We start from the raw sequence: 25,514 nt of genomic DNA, 5'->3' as shown, positions 1-25,514 counted from the left end.
TTTCTCAGTAAGTGTATGTAATGTGTTAACAATTACGAAGTCTTTTCCTGCACTCCGTGGGTTTTCATGGTTTAGTGGACGAAAATTCCTATTTTCACTGATGGTGTGCCTATGGAGCCCGTTCTGAAATGTTTGCTTGGCAGCCCAATACTTAAGACTGCCCACACGTATTAAAAGACATATGACTGTTCAGAGGGAAATGATTTGGTGATTTATATCTCCTGGACCCTTATTAGACTGAGTTCAAAGACCATTTATTCAACAAACTTTTGTTGATTTACTAATATTCATTGAGCATAGAGAGAGAGGGAAAAGTCAGGTTGTTAGTGGCAGTGTACTGTAGGTCCCATAGCATTGTGTTATAGAAGGGACAAGTACAAAAAGGAGAGGTAACAAATAGCCTGGGATGGAAAACATGATCTTTGAACAGCATCATAAAAGATTAGTAGAAAATGGGTGAATGAATAATCAAATTATCACACAACCCAAGTTAATGGAGTTTGAATTGAGACTGTACTGTGGCTAACTATGGGACAAATTATCCTCATGAACAAGAAATGATTGCATAACCGTAGTAATGAAAAGTGTTTTCTTCTTTTGACTCTAATTAAGGTTTCATTTAATTGTTTTCTTCTGTTGACTCAAATTAAATGTTTAATTGTTACAGTTTTTATTCTGGTAAATAAAAACATAAATAATCAAATTTTTTAATTTGTCATTGACAGTTAATATAAATTAAGTAAAATATTAACTCAGTTCTGCACTATTATCAAAAGTTTTCCAATTTTTCCATAAAATGACCATGTCTAAATATATATCCTAATGGTCAAAACAAGTTCAACAAAAGATTATTTACAAATATGAGAAGACTGTGGTCCTATAACTCTTTTCTCCACAAAAGTGAATATGTAAATTGTTAGTCCAAGAAAATCACAAGCTCTATTAGAAGAATGTACTCCAAACAAGTGATGGAACAGTACCAATTTCTCAACCTTCCTTTGGCAGCATTACTTTTGATAAACATTCTCCAAATAAACTGTAGATTTCTAGCAAATACAGTAGACATTTTAATCTTGTCAAGATAATGTAAGGAAATGCCCTGAAAGATTTTTAAATTGACTATAATTACCGATATCAGTCCTTAAGACAATTTTGCTGAATAAATAATTGGGGGTTTTTTGTTTGTTTTTTTTTTGTTTTTGTTTGTCTGGGTTTTTTTCTACCACATAGGTTGATTGGTGCTTAACATAGTGCCTTTCCCGTCTTACTTGAACTCAGGTGGTCACCCTCAATTCTCCTATTGCTGGATATTACTAACATATTTAGCTGTTGTGTGAGTGTGTGTGTGGTTTTTTTTAAAACCCTTTTCTAGTCCCTTCATTGCCTTTGCATGCATTATCTTCCAGGATTGTTCTCTTTTTTGGACTTCTTCCCTGCCACCCATGTGCTTCTTGGTGGGTAGTTATCAGCATATACAGAGTTCATTTTCCATTGTATCAAAGACTGAATGACACAGGTCTGCTCCGTCTCTGATTATTTACCTGCACAGGGGTCCAGTTTAATACTGTTCCTTTGTGGCTATTTTGAATACTCCCAGCTGCATAAATACACAAGAACACACACAAAGATATACTCAGGGACAATCACTAAATAGCCTTTCCCTTCTGGTTTTCTAAGAGAAACGAAGGCACAAAAAGGAGGCCTCCATGGATCTAGGGTCAGTAACTGAAGTCAGGTGGCCTATCTTCTCAAGCTGCTTCTTTCACTACCCTCTTGCTGATTTGAGAAACAGCAGGAAAATGAATGACAGTTTAAATTTGATTTTTATTTTTGCCTTTCCCCAAGTTTCTGCCATCCTGTAAACTCTACCAACTTCTTAGAAAAGGAAGCTCTTCTGTGGTCTAGGCATGTGAAAGTGTTTTAGCAGCAGTGGCTTTAGGTTGTCAGAGATAAAGCCATGCCACAATCCAGATTCAGTGAAGTTTCCTGAAAGAATCCAGACGTTGGTGCCATGATGGTTTTCTTAAGAGGTGAGGGACAAGCCCTGCTCTTGAGCCAAGCCACTGTGACTCCTGGAGTTTAGCTAAGGCTAAAGGATGGCCCCCTTGAAGGCTGTTTGGTTGGGAGGAACTACATTGTGGACAAAGAGGATAGAAACTAATCCAAAGTGCCAGAAATTAACCCCTGCCATAGCTTAGGTTCTCCTAGGTAGTAGGCTTCAGAAGGAAGATATGAGCTTGGAGGTCATATGAAGGTCTACTTATCCTATATTATCTCTAGTAACTCTGGCAGTAACAGGAGCAAAATAAATCTGGACAAATGCGAGGCGTTTAGATGAATCTGGCAGTGTACACGGGGCTGTTACCAGACATCAAGCAGGTGAGGCTGGAAGGTTTGCTTTCTTTGTGCTCAAGGTTTTGGCCATCCTGAAGGAGAATCATTTTGGCAGGGAGTACTTAGTAGTCTACTGCAGGCTTCTCTTGGGTCCAACTGCCATCACCTGTCAATCCACAGGGATGCCCAGCAGGTCACAGCTGACATCCCACAGCCGCCTTGCTACTGTCTCATTACGAGCCTGCGCAGAGACCCATGCCACACGGCAGTCACTGGAAAGGAAAGAGAAAGGCTGAAAGCACAGGGTTGAGAATGGAGTCTGCTCTCTGCCTGGGATAAGGAACACAACAGAAAAACAACCCAGGGATGACATGTGCTCTGGGCGCTTCACAGGACCAGTGTTTGCCCTAATTCTGCATCCTCCAATGTTTACCTCAGAGAAAATGTAATTACCATTTTAGGGCTCACTAGACCACACCGGCTCAGAATGCTTTGTTTGATATATAATGTGTACCATTTAGTCTTTATATTCCCCTGTGTGTGTGTGTGTGTGTGTGTGTATATATATTTAACTGTAATATCAGTGCCTGCCTGACTCCTGTGTATGTCCATCTTGTTCAAACATGTCTCTAAGCTTCACTCTATAGGACCTTGTACAGTGTCATGTAGCTGAGATACTGCTATTTACATTGGTCATAGATGCTTGGAGTGGCTAAAAAAAAAACCTTCTTCCTTCTGATCTACCTGCAGTTATAACTGTTTTTAAACTCAAAGAACAAGCAAAGTCAGCTTCATAACCAACAAAAGAAGTAAAAGATGATAGCAGAAAAGAAATGGTAATAACAAGGTCCCAGGTGTTTCATATACCTTCTCTTCATTGTTGTAACTACAATTGTTTTAAGTCCCCATTAAATGCCGGAGGGGTGTCCCAACTTTTCACCACCCAGAAAAGTTTCTCAAGGATAATTCTTTTACTCATGTTTGTATTCTCTGCATCTAGTACACAGCAGGGATTCAATGGAGGGTTATTTTCTTTTTAAATGATTGAGTAAAAGGCTCACGATCTTTGACGTCATGTGAGAAACAATTTTTAAAACTATACCATTTCAAGAAAACTGCTTCCTGGACCATCTAAGCAAACTCTGAAGGTAAAAAGGAGAGTTGATAAGTCTGAAACAACCATGTGAAGCAAACCCCTAACACTATGTCCATTAAAACCGTGTTACTCAAACTCTGGGCTGTGGACAAACAGCAGGATCTCTGAGAACTTGCTAGAAATGCCAATTCTTAGGCCCCACCCCAGACCTGCTGAATCAGAATCTCTAGGATTGAGGCCTAGTAATCTGTTTTCAACCAGTTCTCCAAATGTTTCTTAAATACATGAAAGGTTGAAAAAAAATACTTAAAGATAACTTTGCATTTAAAAAACAAGCCTTATAAGTGTAGTACTTCTGTTTAAGGGAACTCACCAATACCACCAGCAAAACCTGCCATTTCTGAGTGAAAAGACTATCACTGATGACCAAGAGGGTCTGGATGACTCTCTGGAAATGACTTGGCCTCTGTAGGCCTCTACAGCCTCCAATGCACTAAGCCTTAAATTCCTTCTAAGTTTATGGTGAACAGCAAATGATACAAAGGACATGAAAATCGCCTGTAAGCTAAGACATGCTGTAAAAATTATTCAAATACAAAATTCAAATATTACATACAATAAGAACTACTGAAGTATGGTTATGACATCAGCATGGTCATGATGCTGATATTTCCAGTGGGACTTTGGTAAGTATTAATCAGTATAGGTAAAAGATTGACCAATTTCAAAACTTACTATAAAGCTACTATAATCAAGATAGCATTATACTGGCATAGGGATACACATGTAAATGAATGGAATAGAATTAAAAGTGCAGAAGTAAACCCTCACATTTACAGTCAATTGATTTTTGGTAACACTACTGTTATAGACTGATTCATGTCCCCCCAAATCCATAGGTTGAAGCTCTAGCCCCCATGTGACTATAATGAAGATAGGGTCTTTAAGGAGGTAATTAAGGTTAAATGAGGTCATAAGGGTGAGGCCTTAATCCAATAGAACTAGCATTCTTATTAAGAAGAGAAGGAGACACCAAGAATATATGCACACAGAGGAAAGGCCATGTGAGGACATAGCAAGAAGGTAACCATCTGCAATGCAGAAGAGAGGCCTCACCAGAGACTAGCCCTGCCAGCCTCTTAATCTTGAACTTCCAGCCTCCAGAACTGTGATAAAATAAATTAATGTCATTTAAGCCATCTAGTTTGTGGTATTCTGTTATGGCAGCCCGAGATGGACTAATACAGCTATCATGACAATTCAGCAAAGAGAAAATAATCTTTTCAACAAATGGTTCTGGGACAATTGGATATCCAAATGCAAAAGAATGAAGCTGGAACCCTACATCATACCATATACAAAAATTAACAAAAATGGATCATACGGAATTCCCTGGCAGTCCAGTGGTTAGGATTCTGCTCTCACTGCCAGGGGCCCAGGTTTGATCCCTGGTTGGGGAACTAATATCCCACATGCTGTGTGGCATGGCCAGAAAAAAAAGGAGAGAGGGCAAACAGCAGAAGCAAGAAGAACTACAATTCTGCAGCCTGTGGAAGAAAAACCACATTCACAGAAAGACAGGCAGAGGACTTTGTACCAGATGAAGGAACAAGATAAAACCCCAGAAAAACAACTAAATGAAGTGGAGATAGGCAATTTTCCAGAAAAAGAATTCAGAATAATGATAGTGAAGATGATCCAGGACCTCAGAAAAAGAATGGAGGCAGGGCTTCCCTGGTGGCACAGTGGTTAAGAATCCACCTGTCAATGCAGGGGACACAGGTTCGAGCCCTGGTCCGGGAAGATCCCACATGCCGCGGAGCAACTAAGCCTGGGCACCACAACTACTGAGCCTGCACTCTAGAGCCCACAAGCCACAACTACTGTAGCCTGCGCACCTAGAGCCTATGCTCCACAACAAAAGAAGCCACCACAATGAGAAGCCTGTACACCTCAATGAAGAGTAGCCCCACTCACTGCAACTAGAGAAAGCCCGCATGCAGCAATGAAGACCCAACAGAGACAAAAATAAAAAAATAAAATAAATTAAAAAAAAAAGAATGGAGGCAAAGTTCAAGAAGATGCAAGAAATGTTTAACAAAGACCTAGAAGAAATAAAGAACAAACACCTAGAAGAATTAAAGAACAAACAAACAGAGATGAACAATACAATAACTGAAATGAAAAATACACTAGAAGGAGTCAATAGCAGAATAACTGAAGCAGAAGAATAGATAAGTGACCTGGAAGACAGAATGGTGGAATTCACTGCCACGGAACAGAATAAAGAAAAAAGAATGAAAAGAAATGAAGACAGTCTAAGAGGCTTCTGGGACAACATTAAACACAACAACATTCACATTATAGGGGTCCCAGAAGGAGAAAAGAGAGAAAAGAACTGAGAAAATATTTGAAGAGATTATAGTCGAAAATTTCCCTAACATGGGAAAGGAAATAGCCACCCAAGTCCAGGAAGCGCAGAGAGCCCCAGGAAGGATAAACCCAAGGAGAAACACGCCGAGACATATAGTAAACAAATTGACAAAAATTAAAGACAAAGAAAAATTATTGAAAGCAACAAGGGAACAACAACAAATAACATACAAAGGAACTCCCATAAGGTTAACAGCTGATTTCTCAGCAGAAACTCTATAAGCCAGAAGGGAGTGGCACGATATATTTAAAGTGATGAAAGGGAAGAAACTGCAACCAAGATTACTTTACCCGGCAAGGATCTCATTCAGATTCCATGGAGAACTCAAAAGCTTTACAGACAAGCAAAAGCTAAGAGAATTCAGCACCACCAAACCAGCTCTACAACAAATGCTAAAGGGACTACTCTAAGTGGGAAACACAAGAGAAGAAAAGAACCTACAAAAACAAACCCAAAACAATTAAGAAAATGGTAATAGGAACATACATATTGATAATTACCTTAAACATGAATGGATTAAATGCTCCAACCAAAAGACACAGGTTTGCTGAATGGATACAAACACAAGACCCATATATATGCTGTCTAGAAGAGACCCACTTCAGACCTAGGGCCACATACAGACTGAAAGTGAGGGGATGGAAAAAGATATTCCATGCAAATGGAAATCAAAGGAAAGATGGAGTAGCAATACTCATATCAGATAAAATAGACTTTAAAATAAAGAATGTTACAAGAGACAAGGAAGGACACTAGATAATGATCAAGGGATCAATCCAAGAAGAAGATATAACAACTATAAATATATATGCACCCAAGCTTTTGCACAGCAAAGGAAACCATAAACAAGACCAAAAGACAACCCTCAGAATGGGAGAAAATATTTGCAAATGAAGCAAGTGTCAAAGGATTAATTTCCAAAATTTACAAGCAGCTCATGCAGCTCAATAACAAAAAAACAAACAACCCAATCCAAAAATGGGCAGAAGACCTAAATAGATATTTCTCCAAAGAAGATATACAGACTGCCAACAAACACATGAAAGAATGCTCAACATCATTAATTATTAGAGGAATGCAAATCAAAACTACAATGAGATATCGTCTCACACCAGTCAGAATGGCCATCATCAAAAAATCTAGACACAATAAATGCTGGAGAGGGTGTGGAGAAAAGGGAACACTCTTGCACTGCTGGTGGGAATGTGAATTGGTTCAGCCACTATGGAGAACAGTATGGAGGTTCCTTAAAAAACTACAAATAGAACTACCATATGACCCAGCAATCCCACTACTGGGCATATACCCTGAGAAAACCAAAATTGAAAAAGAGTCAGGTACCAAAGTGTTCATTGCAGCTCTATTTACAATAGCCCAGAGATGGAAACAACCTAAGTGCCCATCATCAGATGAATAGATAAAGAAGATGTGGCATATATACAATGGAATATTACTCAGCCATAAAAAGAAACGAAATTGAGCTATTTGTAATGAGGTGGATAGACCTAGGGTCTGTCATACAGAGTGAAGTAAGTCAGAAAGAGAAAGACAAATACCGTATGCTAACACATATATACGGAATTTAAGGGGAAAAAAATGTCATGAAGAACCCAGGGGTAAGACAGGAATAAAGACACAGACCTACTGGAGAACGGACTTGAGGATATGGGGAGGGGGAAGGGTGAGCTATGACAGGGCGAGATAGAGGCATGGACATATATACACTAACAAACATAAGGTAGATAGCTAGTGGGAAGCAGCTGCATGGCACAGGAATATTGGCTCGGTGCTTTGTGACCACCTGGAGGGGTGGGATAGGGAGGGTGGGAGGGAGGGAGACGCAAGAGGGAAGAGATATGGGAACATATGTATATGTATAACTGATTCACTTTGTTATAAAGCAGAAACTAACACACTATTGTAAAGCAATTATACCCCAATAAAGATGTTAAAAATATATATATATATGCACCCAACATAGGATCACCTCAATACATAATGCAACTACTAACAGCTATAAAAGAGGAAATCGACAGTAACACAATAATAGTGGGGGACTTTGACACTTCACTTACACCAATGGACAGATCATCCAGACAGAAAATTAATAAAGAAACACAAGCTTTAAATGACACAATAGACCAGATAGATTTCATTGATATTTACAGGACATTCCATCCGAAAACAGCAGATTACACTTTCTTCTCAAGTGCACACAGAACATTCTCCAGGACAGATCACATCTTGGGTCACAAATCAACCCTCAGTAACTTTAAGAAAATTGAAATCATATCAAGCATCTTTTCTGACCACAATGCTATGAGATTAGAAATCAATTACAGGGGAAAAAAGGTAAAAAACACAAACACATGGAGGCTAAACAATACATTACTAAATAACCAAGAGATCACTGAAGAAATCAGAGGAAACCAAAAAATACCTAGAGACAAATGACAATGAAAACACGACAATCCAAAACCTACGGGATGCAGCAAAAGCAGTTCTAAGAGGGAAGTTTATAGTAATACAATCCTACCTCAAGAAACAAGAAAAATCTCAAACAATCTACCTTTACACTAAAGGAACTAGAGAAAGAAGAACAAACAAAACCCAAGGTTAGTAGAAGGAAAGAAATCATAAAGATCAGAGCAGAAATAAACGAAATAGAAACAAAGAAAACAATAGCAAAGACCAATAAAACTAAAAGCTGGTTCTTTGAGAAGATAAACAAAATTGATAAACCATTAGCCAGACTCATCAAGAAAAAGAGAGAGAGGACTCAAATCAATAGAAATTAGAAATGAAAACGGAGAAGTTACAACAGACACAGCAGAAATACAAAGCATCCTAAGAGACTACCACAAGCACCTCTATGCCAATAAAATGGACAACCTGGAAGAAATGGACAAATTTTTAGAAAGGTATAACCTTCCAAGACTGAACCAGGAAGAAATAGAAAATACAAACAGACCAATCACAAGTAATGAATTTGAAACTGTGATTAAAAATCTTCCAACAAACAAAAGTCCAGACCAGATGGCTTCACAGGTGAATTCTATCAAACATTTAGAGAAGAGCTAACACCCATCCTTTTCAAACTCTTCCAAAATACAGCAGAGGAAGGAATACTTCCAAACACATTCTACAAGGCCACCATCACCCTGATACCAAAACCAAATAAAGATACTATAAAAAAAGAAAATTACAGACCAATATCACTGATGAATATAGATGCAAAAATCCTCAACCAAATACTAGCAAACAGAATCCAACAACACATTAAAAGGATCATACACCATGATCAAGAGGGATTTATCTCAGGGATGCAAGGATTCTTCAATATATGCAAATCAATCAATGTGATACACCATATTAACAAGTTGAAGAATAAAAACCATATGATCATCTCAGTAGATGCAGAAAAATCTTTTGACAAAATTCAACACCCATTTATGATAAAAACTCTCCAGAAAGTGGCCATAGAGGGAACCTACTTCAACAGAATAAAGGCCATATACGACAAACCCACAGCAAACATCATTCTCCATGGTGAAAAACTGAAAGCATTTCCTCTATGATCAGGAACAAGACAAGGATGTCCACTCTCGCCACTCTTATTCAACATAGTATTGGAAGTCCTAGCCACAGCAATCAGAGAAGAAAAAGAAATAAAAGGAATACAAATTGGAAAAGAAGAAGTAAAACTGTCACTCTTTGCAGATGACATGATACTATACTTAGACAGTCCTAAAGCTGCCACCAGAAAACTACTAGAGCTAATCAATGAATTTGGTAAAGTTGCAGGATAAAAAAATTAATGCACAGAAATCTCTTGCAGTCCTATACACTAACAATGAAAGATCAGAAAGAGAAATTAAGGAAACAATCCCATTTACCATTGCAACAAAAATAATAAAATACCTAGGAATAAACCTGCCTAAGGAGGTAAAAGACCTGTACTCAGAAAACTATAAGACACTGATGAAAGAAATCAAAGATGACATAAACAGATGGAAACATATACCATGTTCTTGGATTGGAAGAATCAATATTGTGAAAATGACTATACTACCCAAAGCAATCTACAGATTCAATGCAATCCCTATCAAATTACCAGTGGCATTTTTTACAAAACAAGAACAAAAAAATCTTAAAATTCGTATGGAGATACAAAAGACCCCTAATAGCAAAAGCAGTCTTGAGGGAAAAAAACGGAGCTGGAGGAATCAGACTCCCTGACTTCAGACTATACTACAAAGCTACAGCAATCAAGACAGTATGGTACTGGCACAAAAACAGAAATATAGATCAATGGTATAGTATAGAAAGCCCAGAGATAAACCCACACACCTATGGTCAACTAATCTACGACAAAGGAGGCAAGGGTATACAGTGGAGAAAAGACAGTCTCTTCAATAAGTGGTGCTGGGAAAACTGGACAGCTACATGTAAAAGAATGAAATTAGAACACTGCCTAACATCATACACAAAAATAAACTCAGAATGGATTAGAGACCTAAATGTAAGACTGGACACTAAAACTCTTAGAGGGAAACATTTGAAGAACACTCTCTGACATAAATCACAGCAAGACCTTTTTTGATCCACCTCCTAGAGTAATGGAAATAAAAACAAAAATAAACAAATGGGACCTAATGAAACTTAAAAGCTTTTGCAAAGTAAAGGAAACTACAAACAAGACGGAAAGACAACCCTCAGAATGGGAGAAAATATTTGCAAACAAATCAACGGACAGGGCTTCCCTGGTGGTGCAGTGGTTGAGAGTCTACCTGCCAATGCAGGGGACGCGGGTTCGTGCCCCGGTCCGGGAAGATCCCACATGCCGCGGAGCGGCTGAGCCTGCGTGTCCGGGAGAGGCCCCAACAGTGAGAGGCCCGCGTACCACAAAAAAAAAAAAAAAAAAAAAAAATCAACAGACAAAGGATTAATCTCCAAAATATATAAACAGCTCATGCAGCTTAATATTAAAAAAACAAACCACCCAATCAGGCCAGAAGACCTAAATAGACATTTCTCCAAAGAAGACATACAGACGCCCAGAAGCACACGAAAAGCTGCTCAACAGAGACTTCCCTGGTGGCGCAGAGGTTAAGAATCCGCCTGCCAATGCAGGGGACACGCATTCGAGCCCTGGTCCGGGAAGATCCCACAGGCTGTGGAGCAACGAAGCCCGTGCACCACAACTACTGAGCCTGCTCGCCTAGAGCCTGTGCTCCGCAACAAAAGAAGCCACTGCAATGAAAAGCCCACAAACCGCAACGAAGAGTAGCCCCCGCTCGCCACAAATAAAGCCCACGCACAGCAACAAAGTCCCAACACAGCCAAAAATAAACAATAAATAAATATTTTTAAAAAAGCTGCTCAACATCACTAATTATTAGAGAAATACAAATCAAAACTACAATGAGGTATCACCCACCTCACACCAGTTAGAATGGGCATGATCAGAAAATCTACAAACAACAAATGCTGGAGGGGGTGTGGAGAAAAGGGAACTCTCTTGCCCTGTTGGTGGGAATGTAAATTGATACAGCCACTATGGAGAACAGTATGGAGGTTCCTTAAAAAACTAAAAATAGCATTACCATATGACCCAGCAATCCCACTAGTGGGCATATACCCAGAGAAAAACATAATTCAAAAAGACACATGCACCCCAATGTTCACTGCAGCACTATTTACAATAGCCAGGTCACGGAAGCAACCTAAATGCCCATCGACAGACGAATAGATAAAGAAGATGTGGTACCTATATACAATGGAATATTACTCAGCCATAAAAAGGAACGAAATTGAGTCATTTGTTGAGATGTGGATGGATCTAGAGATTGCCATACAGAGTGAAGTAAGTCAGAAAGAGAAAAACAAATATCATATATTATCGCATGTATGTGGAACCTAGAAAAATGGTACAGATGAACCGGTTTACAGGGCGGAAAAAGAGACACAGATGTAGAGAACAAACGTATGGACACCAAGGGGGGAAAGTGGCGGGGGTGGGGGTGGGGGTGTGATGAATTGGGAGATTGGGATTGACGTGTATACTCTGATGTGTATAAAATGGATAACTAATAAGAACCTGCTGTATAACAGGGAGATCAGCTCGGTGCTTTGTGACCACCTAGAGGGGTGGGATAGGGAGAGTGGGAGGGAGGAAGACGCAAGAGGGAAGAGATATGGGGATATATGTGTATGTATAGCTGATTCACTTTGTTATAAAGCAGAAACTAACACACCATTGTAAAGCAATTATACTCCAATAAAGATGTTAAAAAAAAAAAAAGAACCTGCTGTATAAAAAAATAAATAAAATAAAATTCAAAAAGAAAACCAAAAGGATCATAGACCTGAACTTAATGTTAAAACTATAAAACTGTTGGAAGAAAACAGTAATAAATCTTTGTGACCTGGGGCTAGGCAATAGTTTCTTAGATAAGACACCAAAAGCACAAGTGATAAAAGAAAAAATAGATAAATGAGACTTCATCAAAATTAAAAACTTCTGTTCTTCAAAGGACACCATGAAGAAACTGAAAAGACAAACCAACAGAATGGGAGAAAATATTTGCAAATCATATACCTGATAAAGGACTCATATCTAGATTATATAAAGAACTGTTACAACTAAACAACAAAAAGACAATCCAATTTAAAAATGGGCAAAGGATTTGAATAGACATTTCTCCAACAAAGATATAGAAACGGGCAATAAGCATATGAAAAGATGTTCAACATCATTAGCAGGAAAATGCAAATGAGAACCACAATAAGATACTACTCCATACCTACTCAGATAGCTAATATCAAAGGACAGACAGACAATAACAAGTGTTAACAAGGATGTGGAGAAATTGGAACCCTCATATACTGCTTGTGGCAATGTAAAATGGTGCAGCCACTTTGGAAAACAGTCTGGTAGTTTCTCAACAGCTAAAGTAGAGTTAAAATATAACCCATATTCCAGTGAGATTCCATTTCTGGGTTTATACCCAAGAGAAATATCCATACAAAATGTGTACATGAATGTTCATAGCAGCATTATCTTAATAACCCAGAAATGGGAAAAAAATCCAAATGCCCATCAACTGATGAATGGATAAATGAAGATGGTGTATCCATAAAATATTTGGCAATAAAAAGGAATGAAGTATTGATACACCCTCTAGCATGGATGAACCTTTAACATGTAATGCTAAGTGAAAGCCAGTCACAAAAGGCCATATATTATATAATTCCAACTGTATAGGCAAATCTATAAAGACAAAAAGTTGATTAGTAGTTTCAGGCAGAAAAGAACAACCAGTGCAAAGGTCCTAAAGCTTCAATCAAGACAGACTTCTATGTTCATGTCTTGCTAGTGGTCTACATGGCTGCTGTTGGATCTTCAAAATGCTTAAAATTAAGAATCCATTGTACTGGAAAGGCTCTTCAAAAGTCAATTCAATAATTATGGATTTGAAGCTGACCCTAAGCCATTCAGTCAAAACCAAGATAGAGGGTTATTTCATTTTAAAAAATCTCCAGGGAAGAAGAATCCAGTCACTCTTGAAAAATCATTCCAGTGTACAAAACTAAATAATCTATCTTCTTGCACTTCAGACCTGCATTTCCAACTATCCGCTACACAGTTCTGCTCACATATCTTATGGATAACACACTCAACATGTACAGAGCCGGGTTTGTTACGTAGTGGGCAGTTGTTACTCTTTGGTTGAACACCCATCCCACATTCTTTTGGCAATAGAAACCTGATTTCTTTCTATGGAATTACCTCTTCTTCTTGGATATAGTTTGAAGAGCCCATTAGTCAAATGCCTGCCTGCCCTCCTGTAGCCAAGTGAGTGGGGATGAGAGGATGGAGGCGATGATCGGGGCAGGAAGGAGACCCAATGCTTCCTCCCTGGAGAGTGGATGGTGAGCAACACAACAGACTGAAGACAGCTGGCGTTCACTCACTCCAGCAGCAGGGTCCTGGCCAGCTGACTGGCCATTCTGCCTGTTCGAAGCCTGACTCTTCAGTCTTCCCTTCGAACCTAGGAGTATCCCCATATTTTAATAAATTCTCTTCTTGCTTATGTTAGCCAGAGTCCATTTCCACTGGTTTGGAATCAAAGAACCCTAAGTTATACACATTATTTATCTACAACTTCTGTCTCAGTTAATGTCACAATTAATCTCCTAATAAGTCAGGCTTGAACCCAGGTCACCAAATCCTCCTCTACCCCCTCACTGGTTGGTCATCAAGTGGTAAAAATTCTGCCTCCTCAGGGTCTCTCACTTAAATCATTCTCCTCATTCCGGCTGTCATTACCCTACATCAGGAACTCATTCTCTCTCATTTGAGGTACTTCATTCATTCATCAAACGGAGTTACTAAGGATATTTTTCTAAACCGCAGACCAGATTGTGGCTCTCTCTGCTGAAACAACTTCTGTGGCTCCTCTCTAAGCCTGGCATTATAGACCTTTCATGATCTGACTGTCTACCTTTCATTTCAATCTGAATTTATTTACAGCCCTTTCTCTAAAATTTCAGATTATTTCCACAAAATCTTGAAGGTGGAGGTGAAACCGTGTTAAAATTTTGATCTTATGTGATATCTGGAACTTGCTTCAAAATAATATGGAATGAGAAAAGTATGGGAAGGGGTAGTGGATGGAGATGAGGCAGGATTGGCCATGGGTTAATGGTTGTTGAGGTTGATTACGGGTATATGGGGATTCAACATGTTATTTTGTCTACTCCTGTGTACATTCAAAATTCCCTACAATACAAAGTTTTAAAAGTCTTCACTTATTCAAGAAGGGAGTCCATTGATACTATTTTAGTCCTGAAAGCAATGGAGAAATACAGATTCAAATTCTTTTTAATGTGAAAAAATAGAACTAGGAGTCCAAAAAGGAACAAAGAAAACTAGATTGACATAAAAAATGTAGGAAGAAAAGAAACAACCAGAAAGCATAATCATCCATATAAAAGATGGCATGAATAAAATCAAACCTAGCAGTTACCACAAAAAAATATGAATGGGTCAAATTCCCCTATTAAAAGATAAAACATCAGCATCATTAGAAGCATCATTAACTACCCTCATCCCTAGAGTCAAGAGACAAAAGCCATATTGGACAATGTACTTTTTTAAAAAGGTAAGGTATACATATAGACAATGGAATATTACTCAGCCATAAAAAAGAATGAAATAATGCCATCTGCAGTAACATGGATGGACCTAGAGATTATCATACTAGGTGCTAGGTGAAGTAAGTCAGACAGAGAAAGACAAATATCATATGTCATCACTCATGTGTGGAATCTAATTTTTAAAAATAACACAAATGAACTTATTTACAAAACAGAAAGAAACAGACTTACAGATATCGAAAACAAACTTATGGATACCAAAGGGGAAACATGGTGGAGAGGGATAAATCAGGAGCCTGGGATTAATATACACACACTACTATATCTAAGATAGGTAACCAACAAGGACCTACTGTATAGCACAGGGAACTCTACTCAATATTCTATGATAACCTATATGAGAAAAGAATATGAAAAAGAATGAATATATGTATAACTGAATCACTTTGCTGTACACCTGAAACTAACACGACATTGTAAATCAACTATAGTCCAATATAAAATGAAAATTTAAATAAATAAATAAACACCCGCTCCCCCCCCAAAAATAAAAAGAGTATGGTATACCAGACAAATCCAAATTATTTCCTGTGGGCAATGAAATTCCATCTTCAAAAACAGATACATTCATACCTGAAATGGTTTCCACTTAGAACTTCAAGACCTTCTGTTAAGGCACAGTACAGGCTGGTCTGGGCTCCCTGCTGAGGGGTCTTGATGAAGAAGGAGAAAAGCCACCAAATCCATCTCATGAGGGATGAGTGCCGAACCAATTCAGAGTCGACTGTGCCAGGGTGTACAGAGTACGTTGTAACGCCACAGCCTGATGCGGGGATGCCATATAGAGAGGGGAAGACAGGACTTTATGTTGCCAAGTGGCCAAAGAGAGCAGAAGACATGAATAAACATTTGCCCCATGTGGACTCCCTTCCCATGATGCAATCGCAAGCACTCCTCACAGTAATTTATACCTTCATTTCACGGATTACAATTAAGGCTCAGAGAGGTTATTAACTGCTCGGAAGCAGCAGAGCCAGGACCTCTCAGAAGCACTTGACATTGTTAACCACTCTCATCCTAAAGCTGCCTTTTCACTGGCTTCCATGATCCCACACCTCTTCTGGTTTTTTTAACCTTTCTGGATGCATCCTCTTGTTTCCTGGACCGGTTCATCATCTTCTACCCAAACTTTAAATGTTAAGAGTTCTCATGGCTCACTAAATTCCCTCTCTGTAACTTCACAGCACTCATTTTTATCTATGGTCCAAGTGGCTCCTTTTAACTCTTGGCTGACAATAAAAGGCAGTATAATGTGGTGGTTAAGGGTATGGACTTTGTAGTCAGAATGCCCAGTTTCAAATCCAAGCTTTACCACTCACTAGCTGTGTGACCTTCCTGATGTTGTGACTTAGTTTCCTCATCTGTAAAATAGGGATAATTATAATACCTACACCTCACAGAGCTGTTCTCAGGATTAAATGAGTTCATGTGTAAAAGAGCTTAGAATACTGTCTGGTGCATGATAAGTGCTAAATGACACTTATGCATGTGCTATTTCAGGTCCCCAATTCTCTTCTAGAAACCCTGGGGTCAGAAATGTTTCCAATTTTTTAAATTTTATTATATATATATAAAGTGTCTATTACCTACTCTCCCTAGTACAGGTGAGGTTTTGCTGCCAAATGAGTTTTGGTATCAAGCTTAGGAAAAAACTGAGTTTTCAGGCCTTTGTGGATTTCACAATTACAGAAAAAGGACTGTGGACCTGTATTATTTTCCACTTGACATCTACTCTAGATGACCCAGAGTAATGCAGACTCAGAGGTCCAAAACTGACTTCATATATTTAAGGCCAGACCTGGTTCTTGCAGTGTTCCCTACACTTTCAACCAGGCAGGCACACAGGGCCAGTCCTTAAGGATCCACCACCTCACCATACATCTCCAATCAACAGGCCCTGCGATTTTCACATTCTAAATATCTCTCAGGAGTGTCTATTCCCCTCCGTCTCCACCACCCTAGTCCAAGCTATCCTCACTTCTTATCTCAACCACAGAAATCACCTGCTGTATCCACTCTTGCCCTCGTTTTAAAAAAGGATTCCATTTTAACGGCTTTCCATTGCTCTTAGAATAAACACTAAAACCCTTACTGTGGCCTCTCTGGATCTCACCTTCACCAACCTTACCAGTCTCAGCTCAGACCTCTTGCTTTCTACATTCTAACTATGACTGCCTTTTCTCAGTTTCTCAAGCAGAGACCAGACCTTCATGCATTCTCTTCCTTCTACCTGGAATGTTCCTCAGCCCCCTCAGCTGCCTCACCCCACCCACACTGTAACCCATTTAATTTCTTCTTTTTTTTTTTTTTGCGGTACGTGGGCCTCTCACTGTTGTGGCCTCTCCCCTTGCGGAGCACAGGCTCCGGACGCGCAGGCTCAGCGGCCATGGCTCACGGGCCCAGCCGCTCCGCAGCATGTGGGATCTTCCCTGACCGGGACACGAACCCGTGTCCCCTGCATCAGCAGGTGGACTCTCAACCACTGCGCCACCAGGGAAGCCCTAACCCATTTAATTTCTAATCATCCTGCAAGGGCTCAGCTTGCAACTCACTCCCTCAGAAAAGTCCTTCCTGATCCTTCAGACTGAATAAGGTTCTCCCCACCACCCCCCTGCCAATCCATTATAGGTCCTCGTAATTCCCCTTTATAGCATTTATTACAATTATAATTAAATAACAACAACAAAAAGAAAACTGTCTAGACGTTGTTTAGGAAATGAATAAACTAAAGCACATCTATACTATGAAATACAATGTGGCCAACAAAAGTAACGGGGTAAATCTCTATCTAGTACATGGAAAGATCTCTAAGATGCTGTGTTGGAATTTCACTTCCTTATGTATGACATATACACATGTAAATGCACAAGAAAATAATTGGAATGGTGCACATCAAGTTGTTGACAGTGGTATCTTGAGGGTAGAAAAGCAGAAAGGGAAGAGAGGAGAATAACTCTATATACTTCCATCTTATTTGAACTTTTTACAATGAGAATTACTCATGCATTACTAGACTGATTTTACATGTGATTTTACATGTGACAGTTGTATAAATACTTGCTAATTATTTCTCTCTCCCATTGGATGTGAACCACTCCACCACTCCACTAATCCAGTGTGTAAAATAGCATGGACATTGGCATACGTGGTTGTTGAATGGCTGAATGAATGACTCTTCCGTCATGCCCAGGTTTCTTTCATTGCATCATAGCTATTTCCCACTTAGTCCTCATACCTATCAGGTTTTCTCACTCGTGTAGCCTCTGCTTTTATCTGATCCTCACAGCTGGGTCCATCTCTCCACTTCCAGGCCACCCTAGTTCCCTGACCAACCTTTGGGTAGTTTTCACCATCCAGTTACCCTGATCCATCCCAAGCTGATAAAGGATGTTATGCCCTGGGCACAGACACAACTCTCCATCTCACAGCTGTCCATGTGGTTTGAGGATCCTGTTCCAATGATGGAGCTAATATGTCTGATACCTTCAGCCTAAATTCTGCCTGCCTTAATCCTAAGCAACTCTAATTGTCCACCCTGGATTTCCCGTTCTATTTATTGGAAATCCATAGTAGACCATTCCAAGGATCTCTGTTTATTTGTGACTGGAGACTGCCCTCCTCAAGCATACATTTCCCTCTTATATGACCCTTTGTTATTAGGGAGACCCCCTCCATAGTCCCAGCACCTGTTTTATCCCAATGGTTGTAGCCAGTGCCAGTTCTGGTCCTTCCCTTCTATCTAGTTTCATTACGAGTCAAAAAACTTGCTTTGTTCATGAGGCCTGAATTAATCATGACAATAACCCGTGAAGCAGTCCCATTTTACATATGAGGAAATAAGTCTTGAAAAGTTAAACAACTTGCTGCAGGTCATGCAGCTAATAACTGCCAAAGCCCAGCCTTCAGAATTTTCCCGTTACCTCCCAGTCACCTCTAACATTCACTTGCGGGCTGTTTACTGAAACTATACCCAGGTAGAGCCATGGAAGCAGGTCCTGTCCAGAGGATGGGCTCCAGAAAACAGTTCCTATTCCTGTGGCTTTTAGCTACTTCCCATTGACTCATGTCTCCACACTCATTTCTTCTAAGCCTACCTTTTAGCCTCCGGGCCAGTTCCTGGGTAAAGAGGATGTTGGCTAACTTGCTGTGACAGTAGGCCAGACCTGCATGGTAGAACTTCTCACCCTGCAGGTTATGGAAGTGGATCCTTCCCAGGTGATGTGCTAAGGAAGACACATTCACTACCCTTGATGGGGTTGATTCCTTCAACTTCTCTAGCAACAGGTGGGTCAGGAGGAAGTGACCTTTGAGAAAAAGTAGAATTAACAGAGTTCAGGGCCAATGGGAGGGTGAAGGGAGTAGTGGTGAGCCGGGCTCAGCTATGGAAGGCAGAGCATTCAAGAATAAGGCTTTTTGTCTCATTAATTCATTATCAACTACAGAATAAGTTCAGTGACGGTTTAGGGAAATAGGCACAGCCAAAGACATGAGACATCTTTCTATGAGGTAGGTCTGGATTATGTGAATACGGATATGAAGTCATGTCTTATTCCAACTTTGAATAACATCGCTGTTTAAGAGCAGGTGGCCTCTACTTGATGCTGGCCACAAGGGTCTCTACAAAGAAAGCAACACAGCCCCCAATCCAATTAGGTTGTTCAAAAATATCCTAAGGTAAATTGAATCTGAAGCACAGATTAAAAAGTGGGAGGAACCTCAAGCGAGCCTGAGCTTTCAGGCAGGACAACACTATTTATTATACATTTATAGTCTGTTATGGCCCAAAGGTCCAATCACACCGCAAAGAAGGCTCCATGTGACCCTAAGTTTTCCAAGGAGAACTTTAGTTTCCCTCTAGCTTTGTGATGAGACACAATTTCTTACCTAAGTGGTTGACTCCCATGTGCATCTCAAAGCCGTCGGCTGTCTTGGAGTAGGGACACATCATCACTCCTGCGTTGTTGATCAAAATGTGGAGATGCTCTTCCTCTGCAGGGAAGAGGGGATGGAGTGTGGAAGTGGCCAGCCACAGCTGTTACATCTTTGAAATCTGCCCCATACCCATGCTTTGAAAATGAGGACGCATGGCTTCAATCTTTCCTCTATTTTCCCCTCATACTTATTTTGTATTGTTTTTTCATTTTAAGACTTCAGTTGAATCATACATACTCTTAATACAGGGCAAAATTCCACCTGACACTACCAAATGGCCTTTCCAATCTTTCCAGTTCAGGAGCTACTTACTCAGTGCTTTTGGGAAGTGTTCTGTCTATCTCTCCCAACAGAAAGACTTCCCAAGCTGAATGGGAAATTCCAAAACAAGAGGAAAAGGATACTCTCTATGCCTCCCTGCCGCTCGGATTCAGGCCCACAAAGAAACACTGGTTTCACCGCTTTGTTTCATCTGCCAACTCTCTCTTATGATTTATTTCCTCAAATGAGTTGTAATTTCTGACTAAAAGTATATATCAGTGGAAGTTGCTTCCCTTGGGAGGTCTAGATCCCTGGGTTATGAGGGAATAAGCCTTCAGGGTGCTCTTGGACTCAATTTTGATGTGATACTATGGGGTTTTACATTAAGTTCTCAGCTCAAGTTTCTTGCACCGGCTGGTGGTGTGAATGAATTCCCCACCACCCCATAAATGATGTCAGCTTGAAGTTCTAATTTCTTGCAGATTACGGTTTATCCATCCATGTTCTAAAGAGATGTTAAGCTTCTTTGTCACGTCCCTGAGCTGGTGGCCTGGGTTTTTTTTTAAGCTCCCTGTACCAAGGACCAGATGGCTTTCTGTGAATCCCAACCTTACGTGGAGCCTCAGATACAGACAGCAACCCAGCCCTCAACATCCTGAGGTCTCATCTCCTATCCCTGTGTGGATATTTGGACTCCAGACCTTAAAGCCCATTTTGAGTTCTGGTACACGTATGAGATTTCTGGCTTTAGTTCTTATGCACTGCTATGAACCTTTGAATTCACTTTTTGTTTCTGCCTCTTGAGTATTTCCCTTTGTTACTAATGAGTTCAGCTATGAATCATAAGTTTTTGGCTATATTTTGTCTAGCATTTCTATGTGTCAGAGAGGGAGAGGAGTCTTTTCCTTTTAGCTAAGTCTGCCATGTTGATTGCAAGACCCACAGCATAGTCTCCAGTTCCACACTTACCTGCTAAGAAGCCCTTAGCAAAGGCTCGAATAGATTTAGTATCAGCCAAGTCCAGTTTCCGCACCAACACCTGTTGGTTCCCTGTCATGATCTGGATCTCTCTGGCCACCAACTCCCCCTTTTGCACATCCCGGCAAGCTAAATATACACGGGCTCCTGTCAACCAACATATAAAAGAGACAAACTGTCGGCTCTGTTTCTGAGTGAGCATCAAAGACCTAATACTAATGTTAAATGTTATTTTCTACTGTTTTTTTAAAAAAGGAATTACCCCTACTTGACACAGAGGTATCTGATGAACAAATCAGAAAAGAAAAATAAATCAATAATATTCATTGTGTCCATTATATATAGAACATTGTACTAGTGTCAGACCAGCAAATCAGCGGGGCACTTGGAATGTTCTTGAATTCCAAGACTGGGAGGAAATAATGAGAACGGTCATCATTGCAAGGGATAAAAGAGCAGTAGCAAGAAGAAGACCTAAATAGACATTTCTCCAAAGAAGATCTACAGATGGCCAATAGGCACATGAAAAGATGTTTAACATCGCTAATTATTACAGAAATGCAAATCAAAACTACAATGAGATATCATCTAACACCAGTCAGAATGGCCATCATTAAAAGTCTACAAATAACAAATGCTAGAGAGGGTGTGGAGAAAAAGGAACGCTCCTACACTGTTGGTGGGAATATAAGTTGGTGCAACCACTATAGAAAACAGTATGGAGTCTCCTCAGAAAACTAAAAATAGAATTACCATATAACTTAGCAATCCACTCCTAGGCATATATCTGGACAAAACTATAATTCAAAAAGATACATGCACCCCTATGTTCATAGCAGCACTATTCACAATAGCCAAGATATGAAAACAGCCTAAATGTCCATTGACAGATGAATGGATAAAGAAGATGTGGTACATATATACAATGGAATACTACTCAGCCATAAAAAAGAATGAAATAATGCCATTTGCAGCAACATGGATGCAACTAGAGATTATCACACTAAGTGAAGTAAGTCAGAAGGAGAAAGACAAATATCATATGATATCACTTATACATGGAATCTAAAATATGACACAGAAGAACCTATCTACAAAACAGAAACAGACTCACAGACATAGAGAACAAACTTGTGGTTGCCAAGATGGGGGTTGTGGGGGATGGATGGACTGGGAGTTAGGGATTGGCAGATGCAAGCTATTACATATAGAATGGATGGACAACAAGGTCCTACTGTATAGCGCAGGGAGCTATATTCAATATCCTATGATAAACCACAATGGAAAAGAATATATTAATAAAAGAATGTATATATATGTATAACTGAATCACTTTGCTGTACAGCAGAAATTAACATTGTGAATCAACTACACTTCAATTAAAAAAAAACAACAGTGGCAGGAGGGAATTACAAGCAGATGAATTTGCCTCTTTGAGCTAGCTCTTTGGCTGTCTCCTTCCCGATGCCTGTGTTGGCTCCAGTGACCACAGCGACCTTCCCAGGAAGCTGGATGGTTGATGTACACACCCCGCTGGACAGCATTTTCCTGCAGACAGAGGAGAGCTCATCAGTTCTTCATTCTCTTTGTCTCAGCCAGAGATTCCTGCAATGTTCTCGCGTCTACAGGTCCCAAGGCTGAGGGCTGTTTTGGTTCCTTCTACTGCTGGCTTTTTATAGATTAAAGGAAGGTTGGAGGAAAGAAAACAAAATTTTCTGCTCTTAAGATTTTCTTGCTTCGGCTTCCCTGGTGGCACGGTGGTTAAGAATCTGCCTGCCAATGCAGGGGACACAGGTTTGAGCCCTGGTCCAGGAAGATCCCACATGCCATGGAGCAACTAAGCCCACGTGCCACAACTACTGAGCCCGCGTGCCACAACTACTGAAGCCCACGCGGCTAGAGCCCGTGCTCCGCAACAAGAGAAGTCACCGCAATGAGAAGCCCGTGTGCAGCAACGAAGACCCAACACAGCCAAAAATAAAAATAAATAAATAAGTAAATAAATTTATTAAAAAGAAAAAGATTTGCTTGTCCAAATGTTTCTGCTCTTGCTTGAGGACAGAAGTGATTCTATTATAAGGGCAAACCTTAGCACTGTTCCCTGCAGTTACAAGAACTGATGAATATCTGTTTAGCCAGGATCCTGGTGAGCTCTTTCTTAGGCTTAGGAAATCACAAGACTCAGCCTAGAAAAAGAAAGAACTGGTCCACTGATGTTAATCTGTCCATAACTGTCACTTTATGGTCTTAATAAAACAGCTTACCGAACACAAAGTTAAAATTATGAAAGCTTGTCAACCTGGACAAAACGAACAGAAACACACACACACTTAAAAATAAGACAAAGAGGGACTTCCCTGGTGGCACAGTGGTTAAGAATCCGTCTGCCAATGCAGGGGACATGGGTTCGAGCCCTGGTCCGGGAAGATCCCTCATGCCACGGAGCAACTAAGCCCGTGTGCCACAACTACTGAGCCCGCGTGCCACAACTACTGAAGCCTGTGTGCCTAGAGCCCGTGCTCCACAACAAGAGAAGCCACCGCAGTGAGAAGCCTGCGCTCAGCAACAAAGAGTAGCCCCTGCTTGCCGCAACTAGAGAAACCTTGCACACAGCAACGAAGACTCAATGCAGCCAAAAATAAATAAATACATTTAGAAAAAATAAATAAATAAGACAAAGAATAATGTTAATAAGTACAAAGGGGAGCTGAGATTCAAGTCCTGGTTTCACTAATTTGAGTCCTTCTTCCTTCATTCTGCTTCTCCAGAAGAATGAATGCACAAACAGATATTAGTAGGCCTCGGATTGTTTTTTTCTCTGCAAATCTTGGGGGCTCAATTTAAAACAATTTGTTGACTGGGAGATGCATTTTTAAGAGCATTTCAACCTTTTTCATTGAACTTAGAATTGCAAAGTGCACACTTCTAGCCACTCAAGTTCCTGCTTAGAACACACAGGCCACGAAGGAAGCAAACTAACTCAAGGTGACCACCAACGGATATCTTCCTCCTCAGAACAAGCCTCCCTGCTCTGTTTCCCACATTCCTTCAGCTTTAGCTCCAGGAGCCACAACATACCAGGGCCTCTACCCAGCTCTTCCTTCTGCTTAACCAGCAGGAAGAAAAGAGACAATCAACTATGAAAGTCCAGCTCTGGTCGAGCCCCCATGACCTAGCTCGGTGGTTTGGAACATCACCCTTGGAGTGCAACCTTCCTTAGAAAAATCTTGCTGAGGTATGAGCACTATTTTCAGTTCAGGTTCAACTCTTCAGTGAGATTCTATGGGGATAAGAGGATGTCGTGGCAGAAAGAGATAAAAAGCAGCGTTTCGCCCCAGTACCAACACCCATGTGTGCCTAGAGGTGGAAGGACTGCGTGTGCAGAGGGGAGGAAAAATACAACTGGAGAAGGGCCTCGAGGGAGGTGGGGAGAAAGGGAAGGGGTGAATGTGGTAAGAAACGGCAGAGGGTGATCTAGCGCGCCTTCCAGTTCCACTCAGACAGTGACCGCGTCCCCCTTCCCCCGCCCATCCAATCCCCACCGAGGGAAGGAGTGTGTGTCTTCAGTCACTGGTCCACCGTCACTACTGGTGATTTACTCAGCACCAATCAGCAGTGTGCAACTCGCTGCTGATTCTCCGGAGCACTCAGCCAGCCATTGGCTGATGTGTCACCTGGTCAAGAGACCACGACCCTCAACCTCTCCTCCCCACCCCCAAACCCCAGAGCAGGGCTCGGACCACCTCCCACCCCCAACTCCTGCTGCGAAGGCAGGTAGTAGGCAGGAGAATGTGATGAAACCCTTTCAATTCTCTCCTTTACTACATCTGTCCAGAGAAAAAGCAAATCTAACAGCAACAAGAGAGCAAGCAATGGAGCTGCAGATGTCACGATTCGCACTGAGGAAACAAAGCAGGGTGCTCCGGACTGCAGCCCCTTCCCACGGCCTGGGGTCTCCTGGTATCGCCCTCCTCACCCAGGACCTGCACCTCCTCCGACCAACCGAACTCCCCTACTTGGAGCCCCGCGGGGAGTCTTCCTTTCCTTCTTTTGAAGAACAGAGCTTCTATGGGGATGAATATTTCCCCCGAAGACTTCTCAAGAGAAGGCAATACATTTGCACAGACCTGATTTGGGGTGCAGCGATGTACAGGAGAAAGGGGAGGAGGAGGAGCACGAGCAGGACCCCAATCATCTCGCGGGGAGGCAGGTGCGGCTGCCGGAGGTGAGCGAGATGCCCCAGCGGTGCTCGCCGGC

At 40.8% G+C, this 25,514-nt stretch overlaps 1 protein-coding gene across 3 annotated transcripts; it reads right to left on the bottom strand.

Moving 5' to 3' along the window:
- Positions 1-883: 883 nt before the first annotated feature.
- RDH11 (retinol dehydrogenase 11) lies at positions 884-25,514 on the bottom strand. Of its 3 annotated transcripts, none has more exons than XM_082648885.1 (7): positions 25,385-25,514; positions 22,687-22,805; positions 21,249-21,404; positions 19,971-20,075; positions 19,181-19,390; positions 15,660-15,849; positions 884-2,606 (listed from the first exon to the last, which is right to left on the bottom strand). In XM_082648885.1, the coding sequence occupies exons 1-7, from the start codon at positions 25,450-25,452 to the stop codon at positions 2,504-2,506; spliced, it is 951 nt and encodes a 316-aa protein (XP_082505011.1). In that variant the 5' UTR covers positions 25,453-25,514; the 3' UTR covers positions 884-2,503. The 3 variants fall into 3 exon arrangements, with proteins under 3 accessions (XP_082505011.1, XP_082505012.1, XP_082505013.1); XM_082648886.1 differs by lacking the exon at positions 25,385-25,514 and adding an exon at positions 25,158-25,201; XM_082648887.1 differs by lacking the exons at positions 21,249-21,404; positions 22,687-22,805 and having other exon boundaries at positions 25,385-25,491.

This window comes from Grampus griseus (assembly GCF_964374135.1).
Source record: "Grampus griseus genome assembly, chromosome: 2".
In the NCBI taxonomy this organism is placed as follows: domain Eukaryota; kingdom Metazoa; phylum Chordata; class Mammalia; order Artiodactyla; family Delphinidae; genus Grampus; species Grampus griseus.
The sequence above is the reverse complement of the archived record's forward strand: the minus strand, read 5'-3'. Positions and strand labels throughout refer to the sequence as shown.

Coding starts and splice junctions, on each gene's coding strand:
- RDH11 (XM_082648885.1), bottom strand. CDS start 25,452: ATGATTGGGGTCCTGCTCGTGCTCCTCCTCCTCCCCTTTCTCCTGTAC. Junction 15,850..19,180: donor ACTGGCCCGGAGGCTAAAAG/GTAGGCTTAGAA, acceptor TCCCCGCATCAG/GCTGTGGCGTTACAACGTAC. Junction 2,607..15,659: donor CTAAGTGGAAACCATTTCAG/GTATGAATGTAT, acceptor TTTCCTTTCCAG/TGACTGCCGTGTGGCATGGG.